The sequence below is a fragment of the Typopeltis vanoorti genome, chromosome 22, assembly GCF_054136105.1.
Source record: "Typopeltis vanoorti isolate ZY-2024b chromosome 22, IOZ_Tvanoo_1.0, whole genome shotgun sequence".
Classification (NCBI taxonomy): Eukaryota; Metazoa; Arthropoda; class Arachnida; order Uropygi; family Thelyphonidae; genus Typopeltis; species Typopeltis vanoorti.
The window spans coordinates 37914042-37941717 of NC_143570.1; the positions used below are offsets into that span (position 1 = coordinate 37914042).

General features: G+C 34.3%; 1 protein-coding gene across 2 annotated transcripts in view; it reads left to right on the forward strand.

Moving 5' to 3' along the window:
* Positions 1 to 27676, forward strand: part of LOC150094329 (ubiquitin-conjugating enzyme E2 J1-like) — a 246020-nt gene that overhangs the window by 102720 nt on the left and 115624 nt on the right. Inside the window, exon 7 of one of the 2 annotated variants that reach the window (XM_090412081.1) lies at positions 221 to 2085. The exons of the other annotated variant lie outside the window; for it this stretch is intronic. Coding sequence (XP_090268207.1) covers positions 221 to 610 — 390 coding nt within the window. The 3' untranslated portion in view covers positions 611 to 2085. Of the gene's footprint in view, positions 1 to 220; positions 2086 to 27676 lie in introns of those variants that run through there. 2 annotated transcript variants of the gene reach the window in all.

Below are 27676 nucleotides of genomic sequence, written 5' to 3' on the forward strand. Positions count from 1 at the left end.
GAAAGAATTGTTATTGAACTTAAACATATGTTAAGCACATTGAACTAACAAACTGAAATTTCTAATTAATGAATTGAACTTTTGCTATAACATCAAGATGTCGATCAGCCTCATATGGTTCATATAAATGACTTTTTCACATATGAACTTGCCTATGCTCAATGTTCATAGTGTGTTAATTAGTAATGGTATAGAAAAACTAATCTTTTTCTTTGTATAGGGAGAAATCGAAAGACCAAATTTTACAAATGGAATCCCGTCATCTAACCCAAGCTCATTTGGTGCCTTCAAATCTTCTGTGGACTTGGACTCACCACCCTCTTGCAGTTCTTTGTCTGGTACTTCATTATCTTCTAATCTGTCAGGTTCATCCCAGAAGGAAACAGTAGCAACAACATCTGGTGAATGTGAGGAAAGACTGCATAGCACTGACATGAGACAAAGGCATGTGAATTTTGTGCACGAAAATGAAATTTCTCAGAGTTCAGAATATCACTCAGCAAGCAGCCCTATAAATGAGCCATCATGTAGATTACTATCTACATCTCTTATTTGGATTTTAAGTCTTACTATTGTTGGTCTTCTGATAAGGAGATTATTTTTTTTATAGCTAAAATTTTACCAAATTTTCCTCTCATCCTTTACTATTCTTGAAAAAATGTTTATGAAACTAAATACTACTGTATATGCTGTTTTGAGGTGAGCATACAAGGTAAAAAGAGGTCATCAGAAGTCAGTTGTCCTACAACATGTTAAATTTTTATTATGTATTTATGGTATTATTACCATATGACTGTCAACTAACTTATGAAATCATAAATGTGTGGGGATGATTAGTGAATGAGGTGGAGGGAGAATGCAGTTGACTAGTTAATTGGTATTGCTGCATGCAAAAGTGTAATTTTTACAAAACAGAAAAATCAAGATTCATTTGTATTTATAATATTATAAATAAGTTTCCATTTATTTTGCTTTTTTTTTTCTTTTCATTTTGCTTTATAGCTTTTTTTTTTTTATTGAAGTTAAAGGAAAAGAAATATGAAGGGTCTTCTGAAAATGTTTAAAAATTGAAAACATTTCCAAAGAATTATGAGCTTTCTAGAAATTTCCATTATTTAGATTAGAGATACTTTCTCTGAAATGAATTTTTAGGAAAAAAAAAAAACCTTATTGCCGTATTTTGTATTATAACAAGCTTTCTTACAAGAAAGCCTGTAATAACACAAAGTTTGTTAATAAGATATAATCTTTTATTTAAATAGATATTAGGCTGTAGGATTGTCCATAACATTTAGGTTGGAAAATTTTTTGCTTGATAAGTACAGTAAGTAACGTGTACATATTTGGTTATTATTTTACGTGCATTTTCCCTTTTTGGGTTATTAATGTACAGTTATATCGAGCTTTAAATGGGAGGAATAAGTCATTATGCGTGTGACTATCAAAACTTGATTTATAGACCATTAAATCAAAATTAAGTTTTGACCTTAACTGCAAGAGAGACTTTTTATTAATCAGGAATATACAAAATTTATGCCCGCTTCTAGTTTTGACTTATTGCTAAAATTTAAACTTATTTTTTTATTACAATTTTATACACCTTAAATTAAGGAATAATATTTCTTGAATTTGAGCATTATAATTTCTTAAATGAAACATTGAATGTTCCACTTCATATAGTTCTATTAAAATAAAGTGCAAATTTTGCTGTCATCGTTCCATTCAGAGTTATTATGCTTTTTTTTTTTTGTTTCTTCGTTTTACTGTAAGTTATAAATCATTTATGGTTTTTCTGATATTTCAGAGACTTGTTAAAGCAAATAGATATTTTTGTTATGAAAGATCTTGCTACGAAACATTTATTATATTTATAATAAAATGCAAAGTTTATTATATATTAAAAAATTTGCTTACTAATGAGAGATTAATAAAGACTTTGTGTATCTTTTTTTCCCCCTTTCATATTGTAATGCCAAATTCTTTGTTCCTTAATTAACTATTTTATTGTAGAACGAGTAAGATTTTTCCACTTGTATTTTAGAAGACTCTTTAAAACAACTTCTAATTACCAATTTGAATAAATGATTATTTTACCATCATCTTTTCTTCATGATTTTCATAATATTGAACATTCCAGAATGACATTACTTTGCTATACAAAATAAAAGTGAAGAGTAGCAGAGTGACTTAACACTTTGGGCAGAAGTGTTAAATATGGTGTAATTTTTATTTATGGAACAAATATATCAGTGTGTGTGTAAACTGCATTTTTGATGCAATTACATATAAAATGCATGTGACTTCACCTGCAACATTCCAGACTAAACTGTTTTATTTCTTTGCTATTTATAAAATCCAGAAAAGGTTTTGTTAACATTTAAGTAAATGTTAATAATAAATATAGGAATGTTCTCTTTCTCATCATCTTTTCTCAAGGCATATTCTTTCAAGGGTGTACCAGATATTATAATCAACACAATTAAAATTTCATGACTAGTTTCCAGTGGATACTTTTCTTTCAAATTGGTGTATTATTTGTTAGGTATCTGATTAAATCAGCTCTTACATTTCATTCTTTTCGGGCACTTCTAACTGATTTAACCCCCCCCCCCCCACTCCATCCTACCTCTCCCCATCTTGGTCTTTGCCTTTTACGTGCATGCTAGTTTTTTTGTTTCTAACACTTGCTTTGAGAATTGCTGTAGATGATGATAATGCCTTTCGGCTGAAAAGACCAGGGTTCAAATCCTTCAAGAGTCTCTGTAGTTGTTCAGCCCTTTTCAGTTTAAGTTGAGTTAGTCATTGTTAATATGGAGGTGGCATGGTTTACCCCCCCCCCCTTGGAAACTTTTTTTTTTCTAATCTTATAACTAGGCAAGCAGGCCAAGAGAACACATGTAATTTACATACAAAACTAAGATGTTTAGGAACAAGGCGAACCACTTTACCCCAAAATTATGGTTATTATGAAAGTTAATATTGAGGTTGTAGGTCTTAAAAATCTGGATGTTCCATGCATTATTATCAATCCTGTAAGGTACAGAGAATCTTTATAAGTACTTTCCACATGAGCAGTTAGCTATTCTAGTAGGGAGGCAGGGTTTCATCATCCAAGACATATTGCCAAGAGAATACATGCAGTTGACATACTGTACAGATAAGATTAATTACATCCAAGCATTAATCAGCTTTCTTTGAAGCTAAGCTACTTGTTTGTGACAGTAAGGTGAAGATTAGCAAAATTTTTCCCCCATATATTCAATATATATGGGGAAAAAAGACTAACTTTGCTCATCTTCCATCTCCCATTGACTTTATCATCTTAGAGTATCTCTCCTTACACATTCTTGAATATTAATATCAAGTTCTTTTTTGATATGTTTATTTTTAATGTTGTTCTGCCATTTATAACATCCCTTATCTTTCTCTTCATGTGTTATACCAGCAGCATGTCACAGCTAAGTAACTAAGCTTTGTACAAAACACCATTTTATTTTTAATAACTATTTTATCAGTACAGGCTTCTGTTAAAGTGTATATTCTCAGGTCAGTTTACTAATTTTGCAGGATGAAAATCTCTAGCCATTTCTTATGAGACTAACTTAATTCACCAACTAATTAAACTAGAAAAGGATTTATAAACGTTCCTCTCATCCCGGATTGGATTTGAATCCATGTTTCCAATCAAAGGGGAATCATTTTATTTATTTATTCATGTGGGGGTTCCCCCCCTACCTCGACCGCCTTTTAGGACTGGTTGAGTCCTCCTAATGAGGGATTAAGTACTATATCGTATGACTGTAGCCTGTGTGTTCACTAGGCCAGTTTGCCTGCTTGCAGGATGAAAAACTCCAGATAAAACTGCAGGGAAAAACCCTGCTATCCATGCCCAAGACCGGCTAACTTTGCTGTGGCTGAGGAAGATCCTTAAGCTCCTCACGTTGTCAATGGGAATCGAACCTAGGACACTTCTTCCCTAGTCATATGGTTGCGAAGCGCATAGCCACTAGGCTAACACCCAGGCTATAGCTAAAGAAGATCCTTAAGCTCCTCACGTTGTCAATGGGAATCGAATCTAGGACACTCCTTCCCCAGGCATATGGTTGCGAAGCACATAGCCACAAGGCAGACACCCAGGTGTGAATGTGACGTGTTAATATAATTTTAAATATGGAAAGCATAAATGTCAAATGAACAATAGCTATGCTTGAGTTGCTCGGTGTGAGAGGTGCAAAAGGTTAATGCTTTGTGGTGAGATTAGATAATCTCATTAGTGAGACACAGATAATTTGAATTTTGATACGATTTTTAAATACAGCCATATAAAACACAGTAATTGGAAAAAGTAATCACTTGGTAAATTATTATTTTTCTGGATTGAATCAAAGAAAGGCTGAAATAACTCATTTTGCTTATTTATTTATACACAAGTTCCAATCTCCTGTGTTTCCATAGGAATTGTGTTAGTACATTATAAAATGAAGGTTTTTCCTTCAGTTCCATTATCAGCGTCTTTTCCATGGATTAAGCTTAGGCTCCACAGCCTTTACTGTATTTGTTTTTCTCTATAATGCATATATATTCTCTTCATAGCCGCAAAAAATGTTTGGCTGTAGCAGTAGAGCTTGAAATCAACATAAGTTCTATTAACTTTTAAATTTCCTCGAATGCAACCTGAAGTTGATTTTCTTGCATGAATTTTAATAGGTGAAGCACTGGTTTCCTGGCAAATTCATTAGAAGAATAGAGTACTTTCAGTTTTTCAAGTGAATTTTAACTTGAGACAAAAACTTGAGTAAACAATGTTCCAAGATATTTAAAGGATGTGGTACTTTTAAATTCCTGGTTATCAATGGTCATTTTCCCCTTAATTGTGATTTCTGCATACATTTAAATATTCAATTTTATCCTGGTTGATTTGTGATCCTAGTTTTTCAGCAGCAATTTTGAGTTTTCTAAATGTTGTTCCAATGTCTTCAGCATTTTCTCCAACAAAGCATATTTCATCTGCATATGCTAATATTATTGTTCTGTTTCTGTTATCGTTTACAATTTCTCAAATGCATTTTTCTAATGCTAAATTAAAAAGGATGGGCAAAAGGGGATCTCCTTGTTTCAATCCTGTCTTAATATCAAAAGGTTCAGATCTAATTTCATGCTTTGGCAGTCAGTGGTTCAAATTTTGATTAAATGTATTATCTTATGATGTATTGCTAGTTCATCTAATATTCCCCAAAGTCCTCTATGAATGCTGTCATATGCTTTTCTGAAGTCTTTAAATAAAATATGGACCTGCAGATTGTATTCCCTTTTTTTCTAGTCTCTAAGTGTAAATATTTGGTCAACTGTTGATCTATTTCTTCAGAATCCTGCTTGATATTTATCTATATTTTCTTCAGCATAAGGTAAGATACTTTTTAGTATATTAGATAAAATTTTTTTACCTGCTGATAGCACTATTCTCATGTAATTTTCACATTCATATTTGTTTCCGTTTTTATAAACTGGAATGATTAGCGATTCTTTCCAATCTGTGAGTATCGCTTCTTTTTCCCATATTAAATTTACTAGCTTATGTATATGAGTGGTTAATTCATTATTCCCACATTTAATGAGTTCAGCTACTATTCCATCAGTACCTAGTGCCGTGTTTTTGAGCATCTTTATACTTTCCTCTACTTCAGCTAGGGAAGGTTTAATTATTTCTGGTTGATGAGTATGATAAGTATTCTGTTTGAAAGACATAGTAGGTTCATCACTATTTAGGAGTTTGTTAAAGTACTCTCACCATCTGTTTGTTATTTTTTTCTCTAGTGCTAGTATTTGTCTATTGCTATTGTTGATTACTGTTGTTTTCATATGCGGGCCTGTTTTTTGATTTTTAGTTTCATGGAAAAGTTTTCTGGAATTATTTACTGTAAAGTATTTCTGGATTTCTTCAATCTGTTCACTGAAGAATTTTCTTATCTGTTGTCTTATTATTTTATTGGCTTCCTTGCTGAATATTAGCTGGGTTATTAAGCCAAGTGCTTCTATCTTTTTTCTTTTTCTCTACCCCCACATTCATATTCTTTATTGAACCATTTTTTATACTATATTTTACTTTGAATCCAATTGAATTTTCTGCTATCGTTGATATAATTCCAGATGGTTTCAATATTTTCATTCTCCTTCTGTTGTATATTTTTCATTTCTGTTTTAATTCGATATTTTCTTCTCTCTTCTGTTATATCTAGTTTGTTAATATTGTATCTCAGTTGATTTTTGTGCTGAAAAATGTTCTGTTTATTTTAATCTTAAGTAAGGTTCTGTTTATTTTAATCTTAAGTAAGGTTCTGTTTATTTTAATCTTAAGTAAGGCACCACTTGGAAAATTGTCACTATCACACTCAGCTCTTCTGAAGCTCCAGATAATCTGAATGCAATTTCTATGTCTTTTACTGATTATGATATGGTCTGTTTAATTGATTTCCATGTTTGTTTGTGTATATTCTTCCTCATAAACATAATGCAGCTTATTATTACATTCCTGGATGTGGCCAATTTTTTTTTTTTTATAAATTTCTTCTTTAATCATCTTATTAAATTATTATATCCTTCAGGAGAATGTTTTCTAGGATCAATTCTATTTTTTCATAGAATTCATTTTTTATCGACTCTTCTTACATTAATAAAGATTATCTTGAACCATTTTGCTTTTACTCTTAGCTTGCTTATTCTTTCATTAAAAGCTTCAATTTCAATTAACAATTTTTTCTTAATGATGAAACCTGTTCCATATTCATGTTTATCAGAGTTGTTTCCACCATAAAGTAGCAGAAAGTTCTCTTTCTTCAAATTTTCTTCTTCTGTCCATTGTGTCTCTTGTATTGCTACTATATCCATTTATGTCAATTTAATTCATGAATGATTTCTTGAAATGCTCTCTGTACAAGCTTCTGACATTTCAAAGCACTGATAATTTGGAAAAATCTACATTCCTTGACATTAGAAAAGCTTTGCTTCAGAACTAAATTCAAAACGTGGATATAGCAATGTGTAAATATTGCATAAAGGATATGCCTCAATAACTTTCTTTTGTAACCATTAATATGCCTGCTCATTACAAAATCACCATAAGTTTGGCCGACTAACTTGTCCTTAATATTAAATTCTTCAACTCTGTTTACAACATGTTTAAAAAGAAGTGATGATCTATCATCACTTATGTCTGTAAATCTGATGAGCCTTTTGTGTATTTTCCCATTATGGACAAAACAGAAAACAGTTGATAGCTGCAATTATCAGAAGTTTCATCCAGAATAATGGCCACAAATGTAGCACAGCAATTTCTGTTTTTATAGCATCTTTAACACATTGGATATAGCGCTAATGATATTATTTTGTACTGTGGAAGAAGTTCCTTGAAATGCAGACAAATCCTTTAAATGACTGTCTAAAAGAGGATCATACTCACGGAGCACATTTAAAAATTCTGTATAATTTCCTCGATTATCTGAATCTTCAGACTCATCATGACCCCTCAAAGAAAGCTCTTGCTTAACCAAGTAGCATACAGCATCAGTTAATATTTTTAAAATGTTACGATAAAGAGCCAAGAGGCAATTTTTCCAGTGGCGTAAATTAAGTTAAGGGGATAATAAATCCCTCATTATTTTAAAGCCAGAAACGAAACTCAGAGATCGAAATCTAAGAGTTTCGTGCCGAAGAACTATCGGCGAGTCCAAGCGTAAGTCATCACTTGGGTAGTACAACATGAGTTGCCATAGTGTTGTACTACCCAAGTGATGACTTACGCTTGGACTCGCCGATAGTTCTTCGGCATGAAACTCTTAGATTTCGATCTCCGAGTTTCGTATCCGGCTTTAAAATAATGAGGGATTTATTATCCCCTTAACTTAATTTACGCCACTGGAAAAATAGCCTCTTGGCTCTTTATCGTAGTATATAATAATAATATATGGGTACACCGGTCTGGCAATTCGTTAGTAGGCGTATATGTAAGTTCGGTTCACTTAAACCTTGGTATTTCAGGTCTACCTACTCACTGATGAGACCTCAAAGGTCAAAACCAGTCTGGGTAGTGACCTCTCCTCATGATATAAAACAGTAATACATCTCCTAGGAGCTGCATTTTACATTATGAGAAAATATTAAGGATAGTGACAGAGCTTACTCCACCTTTGACGCGAGTTGCCATAGTGTTGTGTATTACCCAAGTGATGACTTACGCTTGGACTCGCCGATAGTTCTTCGGATTGAAACTCTTAGATTTCGATCTCAGAGTTTCGTATCCGGCTTGAAAATAATGAGGGATTTATTATCCCCTTAACTTAATTTTTAAAATGTCTCTATTTTTCTTTACCTGTTTATTATGATGGATAAATTCACATTTTATTTGTTTGTCAATGAGTAGAGAGTGTCAATTCTTTGTTTTCCAAACATCTTAAGATTTAAAAATGACTGAACATGTGAGTGGGAATGCTCATGTTTTTGCATCTCTGTGCTTGCTCAGTAAATTTGGAAGAGGAGGATGAGGCTTACCTCCTTCGATTAGTCATACAATCTGCAAATGTTCCATCAGAAAATGGGACATTCATTAGATAGATCGTCAACACTGTTTCTCATTGTGAATATGGGCAAAAAAAGTTAAGACTTGTCTATATTATATATAAAAACTTACCTACCACATCAGTTCACAATTCACGCATGCAAAATAGATGAAACTCAAACAAAAACAGCAACTCCTGACAAATGACCATGTTCAATTGGATTGTTTGACACAATAAACAATCACAGCCACTGATTTCTAGTGCTATTGTCTCAGTGCTCATGCTTCCTTGCCTTCTAGGCAGTTTAAAACCACTGGAATGCTATGAATTTGATCTGCTCTGCCATCTGTTCAAAGGGGGGTCAAAGGTATTTGTGACCTCTTAATGAAGCATTAGTATATTGTGTTTAATTTTAGGAATCATGTGAAGCCAGGAAACAATTAGGGAAGTCTTTAATGGGAATAAATGCAAAACTATAATACTGCACACCTAACACACCCTAAATATTCACCCCTGATATATACACACTGTATTGACTTCAGATTGTTAACTCTTTGAGCAGTAATCACTAAGGCTCATCTATTAGTAAGTTATGTAGCATGTAATTAGTATATTGGTATGGAAATTATCTCAAATTATTTATCAGTCTTAGGATTATAATCAGCTTCTTGATTAGCTTTCATCAGCTTGCCCGTTGTGAATAGGCAAGCATTTCAGGAATTCTGATCTAACGACTAAAAGCATTTTTTAATCCATGAATAATGTTGCTATGGTATTGTTAATCAGAATAAGTCAATTCTTTGGCATATAAAATATATGAATTTGCATAGACATGTAGGCACTAAAATTGCAAACTTTCATATGTTTTTTTTTTTATATATATTTTAACTTTGTTCAAAAAGAGTACTGGTTATAAAAGTGTATCTTAAAAATTTATTCTCTGTTTGTTATCCTTGTCATTGTAATTATCACAGAAGTGAAAACTGCTAAGTCTTGTAAAGCTAACTCTTCCAGATTTGGTCTACAGTCTGCTTATGTAACTCTTGGCCCACACAGAGTACTGTATTATAAATTTGAACCTTTCACAAGTGAAATGGTTCAAATAGGAGGAGAAGACCTGGTTGTAATAGAAAACTAAATGTCTAACTTTTAATTAAGAGTTGATATTTGGTCAGAAAGACCTGGGTTCAATTCCCATCCATGATGTGAGAGAACTTTTATGTGGTCTTTTTTGACTCAAGATGAGTTAGCCAGTCTCATATGGAGGTAGAGGGTTTTTTCACCCAGAAACTCAGGTTTTTCGTCCCTCAGAACAGGCAAACCGGCCCACAAACACCACACACACGGATCTACAGTCATAACATACATCCTTAATCCCTCATTAGGATGGCTCAGCCAGTCCTAAGGGATGGTTGAGGAAAGGGGGAACCCCACGTGAAATAAATAAATTAAGAGTTGTAAAAATTCATATAAAAGAAAACTTGTCACATTGTACAGCTTCTAAACAAAGAGCCATGTATGGTTTCTTTTTTTTTTTTTCAAGACAAATGTTCTATTTCATATGATTTTTGCTTTGCACATTTTGAGTTTATGCAGTTAATTGTGCAAGTGCAATATTCTAAATTATTTTTGTCATATATGCCCAAACACACCTTTCATAATATTTGGTCTGAATCAGAGCAAATAAGGAAGTAACGGACCAGTTTCTTATAATTTTTATAGTCCAAAATTTAACATTACCTAAACCATCTGCATGCCTACAGTCATTTTTCAAAGTTGATTTTCAGCTGATTTCAGTTTGTCTGGCACTTGTAACCTTTAAAATTTTATCTTTTCAAGCTTTAAATTACACTTGTAGTTATTTCTGTGTTAACTTTTCTATTCGTAGATAATAAAACTTCAAATATAAGCCCTTGAGTAGCATCGTGTCCATGGTGAAGCAGTGACATACGTTACTTTCACTATAGCAAATGCTGCTATAACACCACAACCACTCACTATAACACAGTGCTGAAAAGTTCCATCCAGAGCCTCATAACTAAAAGAAATTCACTATAATAGCAAACTGTCCACTATAGCCAACTATTCCTGTGGTCTGAGTTTGCTGTAGCAAGTCACCTGTAAATGCTATGATCCTCAGATGAGAATGGTAACACAAAAAGGATAATACATGCTGATAAAAGTACTTATAATTATTAAAAGTTGATTAACCTCAATGAAAGAAATTCTTGCCTATATCTGTCATTGAATGAACACATTTATAATAATGGCTTATTATAATTAAGTTTTTAGAATGACAAGCAGTTGTAGAAAACGTTTGCTGTGCATTAAATAAAATAGCAAATAATAAAAAATTTTCAAAACTTTTTACAAAGAGAAAGGTATTCCCTGAAAATATAACCTAGGCCATTTTCATGAAATGAAAATGGCCTAGCTTCTATGTTATCCCATGATTTATTTGAACATGCTTTAATGATTTTTCTGATGGTAACGTTAGATGATATCACTACAGTGTTGTTTCAATAAATCTTAGTTCTGGAAAAAACAAAACTCTTATATGAGTTCTAAAAGGAAATAATTTCATCTGTTGCAAAAAAAAATTTTTTTTTCTCCATTTTATATCTTAAATCTTGAATCTTAAAGAGATTCTTAATTATTAATTTTCCTCACTTACATTTTAATGTAAGGTAATTTTGCCTTTTAAACATGTGGAAATTGTGATTTTCAGTTCTGTTTTTATAATAGCAAATGCCATGTGAGGACCTAACTTTCCAACTTTTATTGAAAAGTTAGGACCCATTTATATTAAAGTTTTTACACAAAAATTAAAAAATAGTTCAGACTGTCCAAAGGAATTCTAAACCTTTTACAATCATTTGTTTTGTATTGGCATTTTCATGTCGCTTGTATCCTGTTCCACAATCATTGAGATTAAGTGATTACTAAAAGTGTTATTTGTTCTGGAAATTATTTCCATTTGTATAGACATGAGCATATCTAAGTAATTACAGTTATTAAAATATCTTTGAGATATAAACCTTTCAATATGACATATTTGTAAGTCATATTGAAAGGCTAGTCCTCACTGGCACAGCAGGGATAAAACTTCTTGGTGCCAAATTATACTGTAAACACTATTTGCCATAAACAGTGACTGTCTCTATAGATACTTGAAGGGACTACAGGGCTGGTGTGCCTATAGTAAATTTTCTTTAATATTGTGCTTGTATAACTTCAATTAGTACTTTCTAGTAGTTAGAGATTTACTGCAGTGAGGTTAACATTGTCATATATAATGATGAAACTGCAGAAATAATGCAGGAACAGTATTTTAGTATTGCATATCATTTATCAGCAAGTAAAGCATATAATTGTAACAAAAGCAGGTGTATTTAAAATGTAATGAGAGTTATTTTTATAGTAATTAATATGTTGGAACAGTACTTTTTTTTTTTGCTCTAAATGTCAGATTTCTTATCTTTGCAACTAATAGATTGTAGGCTATTATGTTGGAGGTTTAATGGATTTTTTACAACACTCAGAAAGAATTAAATTAGAATTTAATACTCCTATATTTCGTCCTAGTCACTAGGACATCTACGGGGATTACAAAAACAATTAATGTAACATGCACACAAAAACTTACAATACTAAGCCCAACCACGTGGGTGACACTAAAGTCCTATCTAGGTGGAGCGCCCTCTATGGGCAGTAGTAGGTGGCCTGGAATGTAAGGTGGGACCTCTGGTGATGAGTGTTTCCCAAATCTTTGGAAGCTTAATGCAACCGTATTTGTTAAGATTTGGTTGGTTTTTGAGAGCTGCTGCTGCTTCTAAGAAAAGTCTCTCTTTCTTGAATTTGCTGTGGTGGAGCATGGTGGTTTTCTTCCATGATACTCTGTGGGCGGTGTCCAAAACATAATACCAGCGAATACAATCGTAAAATGAACACTATCCTCCGCGATCGCGCTACCTACATCCCGCTAGAACACGACCCCACAAAAACACAAGTTAAGAAATTAAAAATCTTACTTAAAAAAGTAACCTCCTGGCCCCCTGACGTCACGAAAAAACTTAAACCTTTCCGCTCCCATCCCCCCCTGAATATACGGTTTACCAAAAATCCACAAACCCAATTCCCCACTCAGACCTATAGTAGATGCCACCAATGCACCTTGTTACAGACTGTCTAAACAGCTGGCCAACTCTCTGTCCCCCCTCATCGGAAATCGGAAATTCAGCTTCCTATATAAAAAACTCGACCCACTTTAAAGCCCTCACAGAAAATTTAACCTTGAACAATACAGACATATTGGTAAGCTTTGATATCTCCTCTTTGTTTACCAATATTCCCTTAACTGACACTTTATCTCTCTTAGAAAACGTTTTCCCCTCTGACATCTTAGATCTCTTTTCCTTTGCCATCAACTCTGAGTATTTCTCTTGGAATAACAAAATCTACAAGCAGATAGAAGGAACCGCCATGGGTTCCCCCCTCTCACCCCCCCCCCTGCCAATTTCTTTATGGAAGATTTTGAAAAACGAGCCATAGACTCAGCCCCACTGAAACCTTCTATCTGGTTAAGATATGTAGATGATGTGTTCTCCATTTGGCCTCATGGCCCAGACACTTTAGACTCCTTCCTCTGTTATCTCAATAGCCTACATCCAAGAATCCAGTTTACTATGGAAAAGGAAAAGAACAATTGCTTACCCTTCCTAGACACCTTAGTCACGCGTCTGCCCAATGATACACTTGCCTTCACTGTATACAGAAAACCCACACACACAGGCAGATACATTCACAAACTCTCCCACCACCACCCCTCACAACAATATGGCATCATTAAAACCCTTACCAAGAGAGCCCACAATCTTTGTTCCAGTGGAACTGCCCTCACTACTGAGCTTAACCACATACACAGAACTTTCCTCTCCAATGGCTACAGTGAACACAGTATCAAAAAAATAATTAATTCCTCCCCCATTCCCCGTCCCTCTCATCAACAAGAATTTAAAAATGCCATCACCATACCCTACATCCGAGGCAATTGGGGAAAAAATAGCCAAGATACTAAAAAAGTATAACCTACACACAGCATATAAGCCCTACCACAAACTTGCTACCCTTATCCGTTCTACGAAAGATCAGCTCCCCCCTCTCTCTCTGCCTGGAGTTTACAAAGTACCCTGTTCCTGTAAGCTTGCGTACTTTGGACAGACAGGCAGATCAGCATCCATCCGCCTGGAGGAACACAAGTCGTACATCGTTAAACACAACTATGGCCATTCAGGCTTGGCTGACCATGTTTTGGACATCACCCACAGAGTATCATGGAAGAAAACCACCATGCTCCACCACAGCAAATTCAAGAAAGAGAGACTTTTCTTAGAAGCAGCAGCAGCTCTCAGAAACCAACCAAATCTTAACAAATACGGTTGCATTAAGCTTCCGAAGATTTGGGAAACACTCATCACCAGAGGTCCCACCTTACATTCCAGGCCACCTACTACCGCCCATAGAGGGCGCTCCACCTAGATAGGACTTTAGTGTCACCCACGTGGTTGGGCTTAGTATTGTAAGTTTTTGTGTGCATGTTACATTAATTGTTTTTGTAATCCCCGTAGATGTCCTAGTGACTAGGACGAAATATAGGAGTATTAAATTCTAATTTAATTCTTTCTGAGTGTTGTAAAAAATCCATTAAACCTCCAACATAATGTCCTCACAGCACTTAAGCCTTTACACAAGAAAGATTGTAGGCTAGTCTGTTGTTTACTAGCGTAATGAAGTAAAATTAGTAGTTTACCACATTTGGCCATGTATGTTATGTTCTCAGCAGTACTTTAAATTACTTGTGAAATACTGACAAAGAACAAAATAAGCTCTGTGGTCTGTAGCAAATCATTTAGTCTATGTGGTAAACTTTTCACATATGGGAAAAATACATGATTCCTTTGAGTTTTGATAGCTTTGAGATGATTTCTCACACATCTCTTCTTCATTCCAGAATGCTTATATCAAGATTCTGAGCTGGTCAGTCAATTACAGGTGTACTGTTATTCTTAGTGTTGTGCTGGGGCCATTGTCTTGCTGAAATAGGTATGGTCCTTCAACTGTAGAATTCTGTAAATGCAAAAGTGGTGTAATGTTATTCTGAATGTGCAGGTATCAACACAAACTAATGGATGAATTTCGTGCTATGAAAAACACCATCATATATCCACCATGTTTTATAGTTGAGGTAGTGCTTTCTTACTTTGTGTTTGCTAGGCTGCTGCAGGTTTAGTTCACCCGTCTGATGAAAACAGCATAGCAAGATTCATTGCTCTGATGTACCTATTTCCAATTTTTGCAATCTACAGTCATTCCTAACATGAACTCTTATTAGGTGGAAAAGCCCAGCAGCAGCTCACTCATGAAAATACAGTGCATGCAGTGTACTATGTGTTCACATAGCTATCACTCTGAAGTGATTGTGCTGTTCTGCAGCTTATCTCTTAGGACTGTTTGAAAGCATGCTACAGTCCTTGAATCCTTGATTGAAAATTTCCAATTGAACACTTCCATTCAGTCTCAATTTTTATAGAAGTATGTGTGATGTGGAGTCATTATGCAAAGGAGGGTATTTTCTTTTGGGAGGGTATATGAAGGGAATATCAGTAAGCACCATATTCACTTTGTCAGTTTTGGCATACATAGCAAGATTCATTGCTCTGAAGTATTTTCATTTTAGAGCTTACTGGCATCGTGTAGACAGGTTGTTGGATGTCATTATCTCAGCAATGCCCATCTGACAACTTGTTGGCAACTTTGTAATACGTGGTTACCGATGTTATCTTGATATATTTTCTTAATCATCATCCTTTGCACAGCCTCTGTTTTTGTGACCTGTGCACATTCATTTCTGCTGGGATGTTTCAGTAAATAATTTTGAAGCAGTGAATGGTTAGGTTTTGAAAATTAGGTTGTGAAAGAAGAGTGGAAGTATGCTTTTCATATACTATGCATGTGGAAATTACGAACAATAAATATTTTCCATATACATTTATCAGAAAAATAGCATCTTCCACTTAATTAAATGAATTGTATATATAAGAATAAGATCGTGCATTTAGCTCAGTCAGTATGGATGAAACACAAAGAACCTTTATCAAGACTGTCTCATATGAAGGTGGCAGGGTTTTCCCTCCTGGAAATGCTGGTTTTTCATCCTGCAAAAACAGGCAGGACACATGCAACAATACATTATGGACAACAAGGACACAATACACTATGCAGATAAGATTAACTGCCCTATCTGAGCAGTTAGGTTTCAAAGGTGCTGAATTACTTGCTCTGATATTGAGCCTAAAATGAAAGAGAAATGGTATTTCATTTGCAGAAGTTGTGATGACTTAAAAATGTTTTTTGTTTCAAGATTATTCTGAAGGAAATTCTCTACTATGAAAAAATTTCTTTTGGCTTTGAGAGGAGTTGACTAATTCACTAGTAAAAAAGTGGTAATTGTATGGAAATACTATACCCATTTGTGCAAAAAAAAAAGAAAAAAAAGCATGAAATACTGAGGCTCCCATATCCTCTACTGAGACAGTGCCAAGCAATTTAAAACTTTTGTAAAAAAAAAAAAGTAACTAAAATCTGTATTGTACCAGTAACTGCCAGGTATAGCTGATGTGATTCTTGCCATGATTTTTTATTATCACTGCACATATTGAAAATATTTTAGCAGTGTTTATTTGATTATTTTTGGAATGGACACTACATAGTTTGAGATAATCAGAATTAGATGTATTTCAAACTGTTTTGATATTATGACTCACATTTATAACATTTTTTTTTCATTATGTTATGGAATTATATCTTGTTATGGTGCTCCTTCTGGAATCAGATTTACACATGCATTGTGTCTATAAACAGTTCTGTTTGTTGAAGTGCCTTTTTTGGTACTAGTATGCAAACATACAAGTAAAAAATCATTCATTCTATTATATCTGCAGGGATTTTTCAATTCATGGAGTGTGGAGATGTACTGTGTTTTCTTAATTGGGCCTTTTACAGTTTAGCAATTTGAAATTGTGTTTCTTTTTCTCATTTTTTTAAAAATTTGTTTTATATTATCGATGTTCATTCCTTCTCACCAGATACTCTAGTTACAAGGAAGTTAAGTGTATAATTTGTATACTATTAATATACAGCATTTGAATTCTACTTCTCTCTAAGATCCAGTTATGCTGTATATAGCTGATTATGGTATATAATTATGTCAATATAGTATTATAATTATTGATCTGTTGCACATAAATACCAATAAATTGATTGGAACAAGTGCATTACATATTAAATTTCATACGTTTGTTGTTGGTATAAAAATATAGTGGGATAACTGGAGAGTCTCACAAAATATGCTCTCTCAATGCATATTTATTTGGTTTATATGTTTGTAATAACTGTATACTGTATCCTATTTAAATTTTAGGAAATAGAATATACTTTAAAAATATTGATGTGGATAAATGTTTATTCTTGTAATTTTTGCAAAATTTAGATATTTGATTAATTATTGATACCTCCTGTGTATATAAAGGTGGATTATACTTTTATAATTGTTATGAACATTTTCTTGCAAAGATGGTAATTATACATGCATAATATTCTTACTAATTTTTTAAGCTCTCAGGTAAATCTTATGAAATTCATTTTTGTAAAGAATAGAAACTTTTGTTTCATAGACAACACTAAAGTAGTGTGCATTTGAAGTTGGCATACTGATTTTCAGTCCAAAACATAGGTGCCTTTCTCTAGTCTGATAAAAGTTCAGTGATGTGAATATTGCTCTTTTATAGTCTTTATTAAAATAAATAGAAACAGCATGTTGAAAATGGAATTCTCTAGTGTTATTTTTAAGATACCTTCCCCTTTTCTTGAAAGCAGTAAATTTTAGTAACATTAAATTTTGTTCTTTAAAAAAAAATAAACATACAGCAACACAGAACTTAAAAAAATGAATTGAAATTCTGTATGGGATATTGTGAACATTCATAAGGACTTTGCCAAGTCAACTGAAGATGAGGTAAGAGAATAAAAACACACAAATGGCAAGATTAACTATCTTGTTCAGAGTAAAATGGGTAATAAAGGTCCAGTTTCTTGTTTGGAATTTGTTATGTGATCCTGTCCATCAAAGTTTGTAAAAACTATAGTACCACAGTGTTTTTGATGGGCCAAGGGTTAGATAATCCAGAAGCCTTTCTCTAGAGATCTAAACACAGCACATTTTCAAACCCTGTAATAAATAGGGTAGTGGGCTTGGTACTGAAATTATCTACTTAAAGTGTAGAACTCAGACCTAGTGCTTGCTTGTTATAGAGCAGGAATATTGGATGTGATAACTACTTGATATTGGCTTAATAAGCTAATTCTCAAATTGACTTATTATTAGGATAATAAGTGCTTCTTTCCTTCGCTTAAACTATTGATTTTGCATGTTTAAGTTCTTAAATTAAGCTTACGTCTCCTGTTGGAAGGTCAATAATATTCATGTAGCACAGCTAGTAACTTGTGGGGTTCATATTGCATGAGTTATACAAATCCATATTAATACCAGGCTGTTCATGTAACTGTGACTACAAAGTGTATTTAAGGTTGGTTTTATGTTTGAGGGAAAAATTGGAGCACCAAGAGGAAAACAAGCATGCAGCCACAGTTGAGACTAACTCATTGGCAAGGAAGGAGGGGAGGGGACATGAACTATAGGTAAACCAAATACTGACTAAACAGTATATGGTTAAAATAATTTTAAGAAAATAATTAAAAATAATTCTCTGCCTCCATAGTAGTAACATCCTACTGGAGGAGGCGGCAGGGATTTTCTACCAGCAATTAAGTCCAATTCAAAAAACATGCTGGCTGGAATGCAGAAACTAACAGTTAACTTCAGTGATGTGATCATTGCCACTCATTCCTCAAGCGCAGTCTCTTAAATGCTCTCAACCTATTCATATGCTCTAATTGTAAAAGTACCTTATACTTCTGATTTTTCTGGCAGGATGTGGTGTTGATTTTATAAAGTAAAAGTTACTTCTCAAATGAAATTGTCATTCACTCTTTAAAAAAAAAAAAAAGTCTTCAGAGCCAGATGATTGATATATCATTTTATTTGAACAAGTTCTTTAAAATAGAAGATAGAGTTCCTGGAAAAAGAGGAAGGGATAGATCGTCAACGAGATGGATGGATGGTGTGTGTGCAGAGTGACTGATCTTCAGAGAGTTGAAGCCTCCAGAAAAGAATACAACAGGACTACATGGCAGGACCTGGTGTGGCACATCACCAAGCATCAGAGTGACCATATGGCATCTGTGGATACCCAATGAACAGATGGATGGATTTGTATATGAAACAAAATTGTTAAAACAAAAATATGAAAATATAAAAATTTTGCATCACTCAGCTCAAGTATGGAAATGATTGCAGACAGTCATAAAAATTCATAATGTGGGGACATGATTATCACAAGTGGAATTTGGCATCCATACTGTAGACACAATTTTAATATTAAAATAGTCCAAAATAATTGTCCTTTTGAATTAGTTTGCCAATAAAAATAAAATTGCATAGTGACAATTTTTAAAAAAATCAACAGGGTTGTAATAACATGATTATGTAGATTTTTTTTGCTTTAGCCTTGTGGATCCAATTTTGTTATTAGAAAGCATCTGACTAAAAGCAGAAATGAAATAATTCATTATGTTACAATAGAGATTTATTTGTTTTATTCATATGGGGTTCCCCTCATTCCTCCACTGTCCCTTAAAACTAGTTGAGCCTTCCTAGTGAGTAAGTATGTATTTTTTATGACTATAGATCTGTGTGTGTGTTCACTGGCTGGTTTGCCTGTTCTGAGGAACGAAAAAACCAGAGTTTCTGGGTGAAAAAAACTGTCTACTTCTGTATGAGACTGGCTAACTCACGTTTATCAAAAGAGACCAGATAAAGGTTCCTGACATCATGGACGGAAATCGACAGGTCTTTCCGACCAAAAGGCTTCACTATCCCGACTGAGCTACGGAGGTTAATAGAGATGTTAAATATCTTTAAATTACAGCAATCCCTCAATTAGTGCACCTAATGCGTTCTTTAAAATAGGCGCATTAATCGAAAATGCACTAATCGAATACAATAACCTATGGGAAAACATATAATTCGTTCCTCAAATTTATTTTTTGAACCTTAATTTTTTTTATAAAAGAATTAAGGTATGTCTCAGGGCCTAGTTAAAGGAAAAACCATGAAGCTGAAAGACAACAAAACATATTCAGAATATAAATTTTATTATTCTACTTCTTAACAAAGAATTGAGCTAACGTAGTTTGGCAGGCATTTTGTTTCTTTTTTTCATACAACCGACGGTATGCCCCATTGCCTCTTCTACTCTTCTGCAAATTTTACTGCTTCTCTCTTCATCAGGGTCAGCCTCAAAGCATTGCTGCTTAAAAACTTTGATTGTACGAAAAATATTTTCAAATTATTTCTGTGAAATCTCTTTTGGCTGATTAACTAACTCTTTTCAGTGGTTAAATATTCTCCGGGATCTTCCCACTGTGCATATAAATTTAGCAGGTCTGAATCACTCATCTCTTCAGAATGAGATTTAATTAACTCTTGGGACGTTATCATTGTCAATCTCATCAAAACCAGTTCACGCCCAATGTTGGCAATTTCCTCAACAACATTATCCATTTCATTTGAAAAGCTTCCAAAATCTTTTGCAAAATGTGGAAGAATGAGCTTCCAAACGGCTTGCATATTGCTAGCAGTAATTTCATTCCAAGATTGATGAATATTTTCAATAGCAGATTTAACATTAAATTTATTCCAGAATTCTGCTAACGTCATAGATTTCTCACCAGAAGTTGCTTCTATTTATTGGCTGTTTAAATGTTCTTCTCAGGTAGTATGTCTTAAAGGTTGCGATAATCCCCTAGTCCATGAGAGAAGTTGTATTTGGCGGTAAAAATATCACTTTAATATTCTCACACAATGAATCAAGAGAAGTAGGGTGACCAGGTGCATTGTCTAAAATAAGCAGAACTTTAAAATCAACATTATTTCACTTGCAAAAATTCTCAACTGTTGGACGAAAATAACTTGTGAACCAGTTTTCAAATAAAGATTTAGTAATCCACGCTTTCTTGTTAGATTTCCAAATAACTGAGAGGAAAGCTTGATTAATGCTTTTGAGAGCACTAGGATTTTGTGCCCTATAAATTACCATGGGTTTTAACTTTAGCATTGCCACCTAATAGAAGAGTCATTCTATCCTTTGCGACTTTATAACCAGACTGAGATTTCTCTGATTTGGCCAGAAAAGTCTTGGAAGGCATTCTCTTCCAAAAAAGACCGGTTTCATCGACATTAAATATTTGTTGGTCACAATAGTCCCCTTCTTCCACAATTTTCTTCAAAATCTCTGGATAATTTGCGGCCACCTCTTTATCTGCACTTGCAGCTTTGCCTGTAATTCGAACATTATGTAGGCCATTTCTCTTTTTGAATCGCTCAAACCACCCAACACTAGCGTGGAATTCTTTTTTTTTACATCATTGATAGCCCTTTCTTTCAAGGTTACAAAGAGACTTAATGCTTTTGATTTAATAAGATCAGTGCTTAGCGGGATCCGTTTTTGGTTACAATCTTCGATACATGTAGAAAGAAGTCTCTCTCAATCATTATAATACTTCGATTTAGAGTGGTCTGCATGCATGAAACTTGAAGCAGCCTTACCATTTTCTCTGTATTTAGCAGCTTTGCTTAAAATTGCTCTTATACTTGATTCACTCATTTTGTGTTTTTGTCCAATCTTTTTTCTGGACTGGCCTTGTTCATTTTTCTGTATTATTTCAAGTTTTTCTTCCAGTGAGATTACTTTTAGAATCTTTTTCACACATCCAGTTTTTTACTCACTAATTTTTACTTATGATTAAAGCTTGGGAAAATACTTGAAAATAAAAAAGTATATAATAAAAAAATACTCATAACATTGCAAAGGAGGCACGAGATACAATCATCAAAACGCAATGTAATTATAGTATGTACCTTGATCTTCAATTTTAGTGGAAAAATTTTCTTTATACTTCCTTGCTGATTGGTCACTAATTTGCGACACAGATATTATTTCGTTCAGTTTTGAGAGCAGAGGATACGCCGTTGATTGTTATAATCTGCTTGCAGGCAATTTTTATGACCGATCATAAACAGCGGTATTCCCTTTCCCAAATGTTGAAAGGTTTCAATGCGTGAAAATGAACGATGCACAAATGTTATTAGGTGTTCTGGGTCTGCACTTTTCGACTTATTCTTGAATATTATTCTCCTCAGAATATTTCCATTATAAAATATTTATTCATGAAAAATACTTAGAAAACTAAAATGACAAATTCCAGGATAGATAGAAAATTTTTAAAATCTATAACATTTATTTTTAAGATATATATAGGTGCACTAATAGAATTTGGGTATCGAAAAAAAAATGACGCACTAATCGGGGGCACATTAATTGAGGGATTACTGTATACCAATTTGGTGTACAGTTCTAAACAGTTTACTAATAAATTAAAAGAAAAAAAGTCTCAAATGGAAAGACCTGGATTCAGATCCTATTTACTCTCTAGGACGTGGGGAATATTTATAATAACAAAAGCCTGAGGTGTTAGAGTAACTTGTTTTTCAATTTACATAGTCAACCCATCTGGAAATTTAACTGTTCCCATAGCCCGATGTGAACCTAATGAAATTAAAATTGATTCATGTGGAATCTGGTGTGTGTATTCTTAATTCCAAATTTTATTAAATTCCAGCTAGCCAGAGCAATATATAGTTTCAAGATCTTTTTTCCCTTTCTCCTGTATTGAGAGTCTGATGATCTTTAGAAGGATTTTGGATATTAAGCTTGTAAATGTGTTGACATACAAAATAAATCTAATAGATACCTTGCATATTTTTAAGGAAGACATGAAAATGCACTGTCAGATAAAAAGGGCACTGTGTTGAGATAGGTGTTCACAATTTATTTGAAGTATTTGTGAAATATTTCCACCATGGATTAGTAGTATTTTAACTCCACCTATTGGAATAGTTAAATTTCAAAACCAAGTGGATTTATGTCATCAATGTGTTATAAGAATGTCACTGAAAGTGAAAGAAAGGTTTGTAGCTTACTATTGTTATTAGTAGACTTGACCTACCGGTGATGTGCAGAGCTGAGATGGGGTGGGGAGAGATTGATCTGTGTTGTAGTTCGGCTCTTTCCAAACTTACAAAAACTTGTTAATGATACAGTAAACAATGATGTAACAATCTTTCACAAAGGAAAGGAGAGGATTCCATTTGTTTCATATGATTTAAAAAAAAATCCACAGGGATTATTAGTTTTGATGTCACTTTTTTTTTTGTGACTCAGTTTCATAAATGGTTGTAAATCTATAGTACACTAGCTAAGAACTTTTCTCCCTTATTTTTGTATTAATCCCTGCTCTAGAGAACAAACATGGACTTTTTTCAAGCCACTTGAGGCCTTCGATAAGTAGGGCAGTGTTTTTTTTTTACACCAGGCAGTGAATTTCATATCCTACCTAAAGAGAATTGCCAAAATCCATGTCGGGATTCAAACTTGCAGCCTTTTGATTGCATTATAGACAGGCTACCACTCTGCCAACCAGACCATCACTGTAACCCCCCACTGAAGCTTGTGAACCAGAATGCAAAGTATTTCTCGGAATAACACCATTGTTTATTGTAATTACAAATAAACAGTGGAAAAGCCCCTTGACATATTTTAATTATTCAAATTATTCTGAAGGTGAAGAAACATGAGTAAAATAGATGCATATGAATGCAGCAAGTTGGAACTTCGTGCCATAGTTATCAGCTTCATCTCCTTGGAGGACTTAATATGAGAGGCAATTACATGATCAACAATCTGCTCTACAAAAATTGGTATAAAAAATGTAATATATAAAAAAAAGATCCAATTCTAGAAGTCTCACACATAAATATGCTGTACAGGAAGGAATGGCATGACAATCATGCTTCACAAACAGCATAAAGAACAATAGAAATCAAACCTTTAAGAAGGAATTCACATATGCTTATGATACTAATTTATGTAATTAAATTTATGTGTACTGTATCCTTCACTATATCACAAATGCCTTTGAAAACTGCCATATAGGAGTTCCCTTAGCTTGCACCATTAAAAGGGCTGTACAAGGGGAGGGGGATGAAAAATTCTCATATAGAACAAAAACGATATTACAACTATTAATATAACTGCAAGAAAGAACATATCTTAAAACCCTTTGATCCCTGTTTTAGCAAATTATAATAATGTGTTCTTTTTCTTTTAGGATATACAGGGTGTTCGGGATAAATTTGACAGTTTCGTAAGGAAAAAGAAAATCTTCTTTGTATCTATTAAATTTAATGAATTGACAAAAAAACATTACAGGCAGAGTTAATTACAATACTATCAACAAGATTTACTCAAAATAACCACCATTAGCATCGATCACAGTTTCAATTCTGCTTCGGAACCTCGAACAAGCTGATGCTACAGTCTCCCTGGGAAGGGCCGCAAAAACTGTTTTAATTTTATCCATTAACTGGGCTTTTGTATTACTGGAAGTGCGATTGGTGTCTTTTTCAACTGCGCCCCATACAAAATAATCCATGGGGTTAAGGTCTGGGGAGTTTGGAGGCCAAACATTTGGACTGGTGAAGTCGTAGAAATTTTCAGACAACCATTTTTGACTTTTCCCAGAGGTGTGGCAAGGGGCCGAATCCTGCTGCCATACATACGGCCTACCATTGGCTACCCTTGTTATCCAGGGCTTGACTACAGTTAGCAACTCCACGAACAAAGCCCGAATTCCAATGCCAGGGTTCTTCAACACCTGTTCCTGCAGATTTGCGAGGAATTCTGCTGTACGAACGCAATCAGATCGTCTGCTAGGGATCTTTCTTCTTGCTACATCCTCGTAGTCACCATTGCAAGTCTCTAGTTCATGCCTGATTGTTTTTACTGTATTCAGGGAGCATTGGGCAGCAGTCGTAATATCCTTATTTTGATGGCGGGCACGAATCATCATGATACAAGTTATTCTCTTCCATGATTCAGGTGGGTTCCAGCTATCCATCCTTTCTGACATCTTGTATATGACTGAAGAAGGGTCCAAACTTTTAAATGAAGAGAAGTGTGTGTTAATACATGTAACTTACGGAAAAATATAATTAATTATAAATATGTCAAATTTATCCCGAACACCCTGTATAAGAAAGTATGTCAGAGGTTTTGAAGAAATTCAAAGACACAAAGGTGCAGGCCATCAAGTTTTTCATGCTGCACGAAAATTCCGCAACTGAGATTCACCAAACTTTGTGCGAGACTTTAGGGGACTGTGCTCCAGCATATCCAACAGTTATCAGATCGGTGGCCAAGCTTAAAATGGACATCCTAAGACAACAAATGCTGCCAGGTCAGGAAGACCTTCCACAGCAATCACACCTGAAAACATTGATACACTGCATCAGTGTTTACAGGTGTGAAAACATTGATGCAGTGTATGCCATGATCCTTGATGATAGATGAATACTAGCCAAAAGCATTGCAAAGACTCTGGGGATATCCTAGGGAACGAGTTGGGGGGTCAGTATCCACCAACATCTGGGCATGCAGAAGCTCTCAGCAAAGTGGGTCCTCAAATGTTTGAATACCGACCAAAAGAGAGAACGTGCGCTGTCATCTCAAGGGAATTCGGGTCATTTTGAGAAATCAGGTGCAAATTTTTTGGCAAAAATTTCATCAACAGTCACAACATTTGTGACTGTTGATGAAACCTGGCTTCATCACTCTGACCCAGAGACCAAACAACAATCAGTGGTGTGGAGACACAAAGGTTCTCCACAGCCAAAAAAGTTCTGAACCCAAAAATCAGCAGGGAACGTTCTTACCATGTATTTTGGGATATGGATGGGGTAACCCTTACCAAGTACCTTGAAATAGGTGAAACTGTAACAGCAGCAGTTTATTCAACAGCCCTGAAGGAATGGAAAGAGGTACTAAAGGAAAAATGCTGTGGGTAGCTGAGCAGAGTCGTGTTGCTTTTGCAGGACAATGCACTCATTTGCACTGCTCATACGAAACCCAACAGACAATACACAACTTAGGCTTTCAATGTCTGCCTCACCCACCCTATTCACCAGATCTGACTATTCCCTGTTACCATTTTAAAGAAACACTTGAAAGGAACAAATTTACTACAAATGATGAAGTCATGTTGCAGCTGAGGACTGGTTTGTGCAAGCAACAACGGAAAGAATTTTTTTCTCAGAGGATTGCAAATGATGCAGCATTATAACAAGTGTATAGCACTTCATGGGGAATGTGTAAAATAGTGTGTAAGTTACATGGTTCTACCTCAATTCCTTTATGGTGATTATCACAACTTTTCAGCACATTTTTGTATAGGTAGTTTTTATTAGTGCCCCCTGAGCAGAGTGTGTATTTTAAGTAATGTAAGCCATGGCAACTCCTATGCCTCAGATGAGTTTTTCAAAGGCACTTGTGACATAGTAAAGGATACTTTACACAAGAATTAAAATTAAAAATAAAATATTTTGATCTGAGACTAAATATCATCTTCATTGTGAAGCCAGTTCAAACAAGATAGAACATTAACAGTACACAGTTCGTAACATTTAAAAAAAATGTTATGAACTGTAATGTCATGATGAGGTATAATGAACAATGAGATGTGGGTGAGACATAGTAAAATGATATATGGATGAAAAAAAAATGTTACTGGATGATAATTGATGACTTTCCCAGATTTTTTGCAAGGAGAGAAAGAGTAATTCAAATTTAAATTAAGGTTCACATAAATTAGAGCTTGAGCAAGCATTTGAATTTTTATTGGCATCGATGGCGTAGGCAAGTTCTTGGCCAGAAGATCACTGTCATTTCCTTGTTCTAAACCAGATTTCTTATTAATCATATATGACTGGTGTTATCTTTTTCCTCTCAAAGCACCAGTTTGCCCAAACTTAGAAGAGGTAACAATCACACGGAATGTGGCACACACCTCGAAGAGAAAGAGGCGATTGTTTATCTTTAGAGGAAGGCAGCCAGCAGGAGGGTTTATTAATAGGGGGAGCAAAAAAATGTAGGCATTAAGTTGTATTTCTTGAATATTTTTGTAATAGGTTCAAAAATACATAAAATATGAACTTACTGTTACTGTAAGCTGGCATCTGTAGAAGTCAAAAATTAGCATTATTATTCATTTGAGAAGTTTTTTTTTATACGTTGAATGCTACAAAGATCTAGTTTTAGATCCTAGGGTTAGGGCAGATAACATGGGGTTGATATAATATATTTTTGATGCCTAATTTTTGAGATAGGTGACGTGCATAATTCTGCACATCATCCATCACATGTAGTGGCCAGTGACGGTAGGTCTGGAGGGAAGTAGTTCACCAGAAGGAGAATGGGAGAGTAAGATGTCAAAGACCAGTTCACCATCCTTTCCTATTCCCATAGGGAAGTTTATATGGGGGATATAAGCTATTTATTTTTGTTTAAAAGGCTGGTAGAGTATCTTCAGGATTGGGCCAAATGGTGATCCAATCCATAGCATAGACTGGCATAAGGAGAAGAGAAATTTCACTAAATGTTCAAGATAAAAATTCATTAGTGCCTGTGTGAGTGAGTGTCCCAGTAAATTACCTTAAATCTAGTTATAGAGTTTGTTTTGGCAGATAAAGTAACCATAGCCATCAGGTAGAAAGGCTTGTGATAGAGCACTTACTCCAACTTGATTTATGTAACATTTCTAAATGTTACATGAACATTTAGAAGATAAACCTGTAATTTTTACATTGTTTCCTTTTTCTTTTTTAAAGAGAAGTACAAAGAGAACTTTGCTCCAATCAATTGGAATTTAGCTTGGCTTTGTTTTTGTATAGAATTTTTTAACATTCATATTTGAGCATTTTAGGTTAAATACCTACTCTAGCAGTTTTTCTACGTTTCAGACTTTTGTCATTTCCATCTTATCTTAATTTTTAA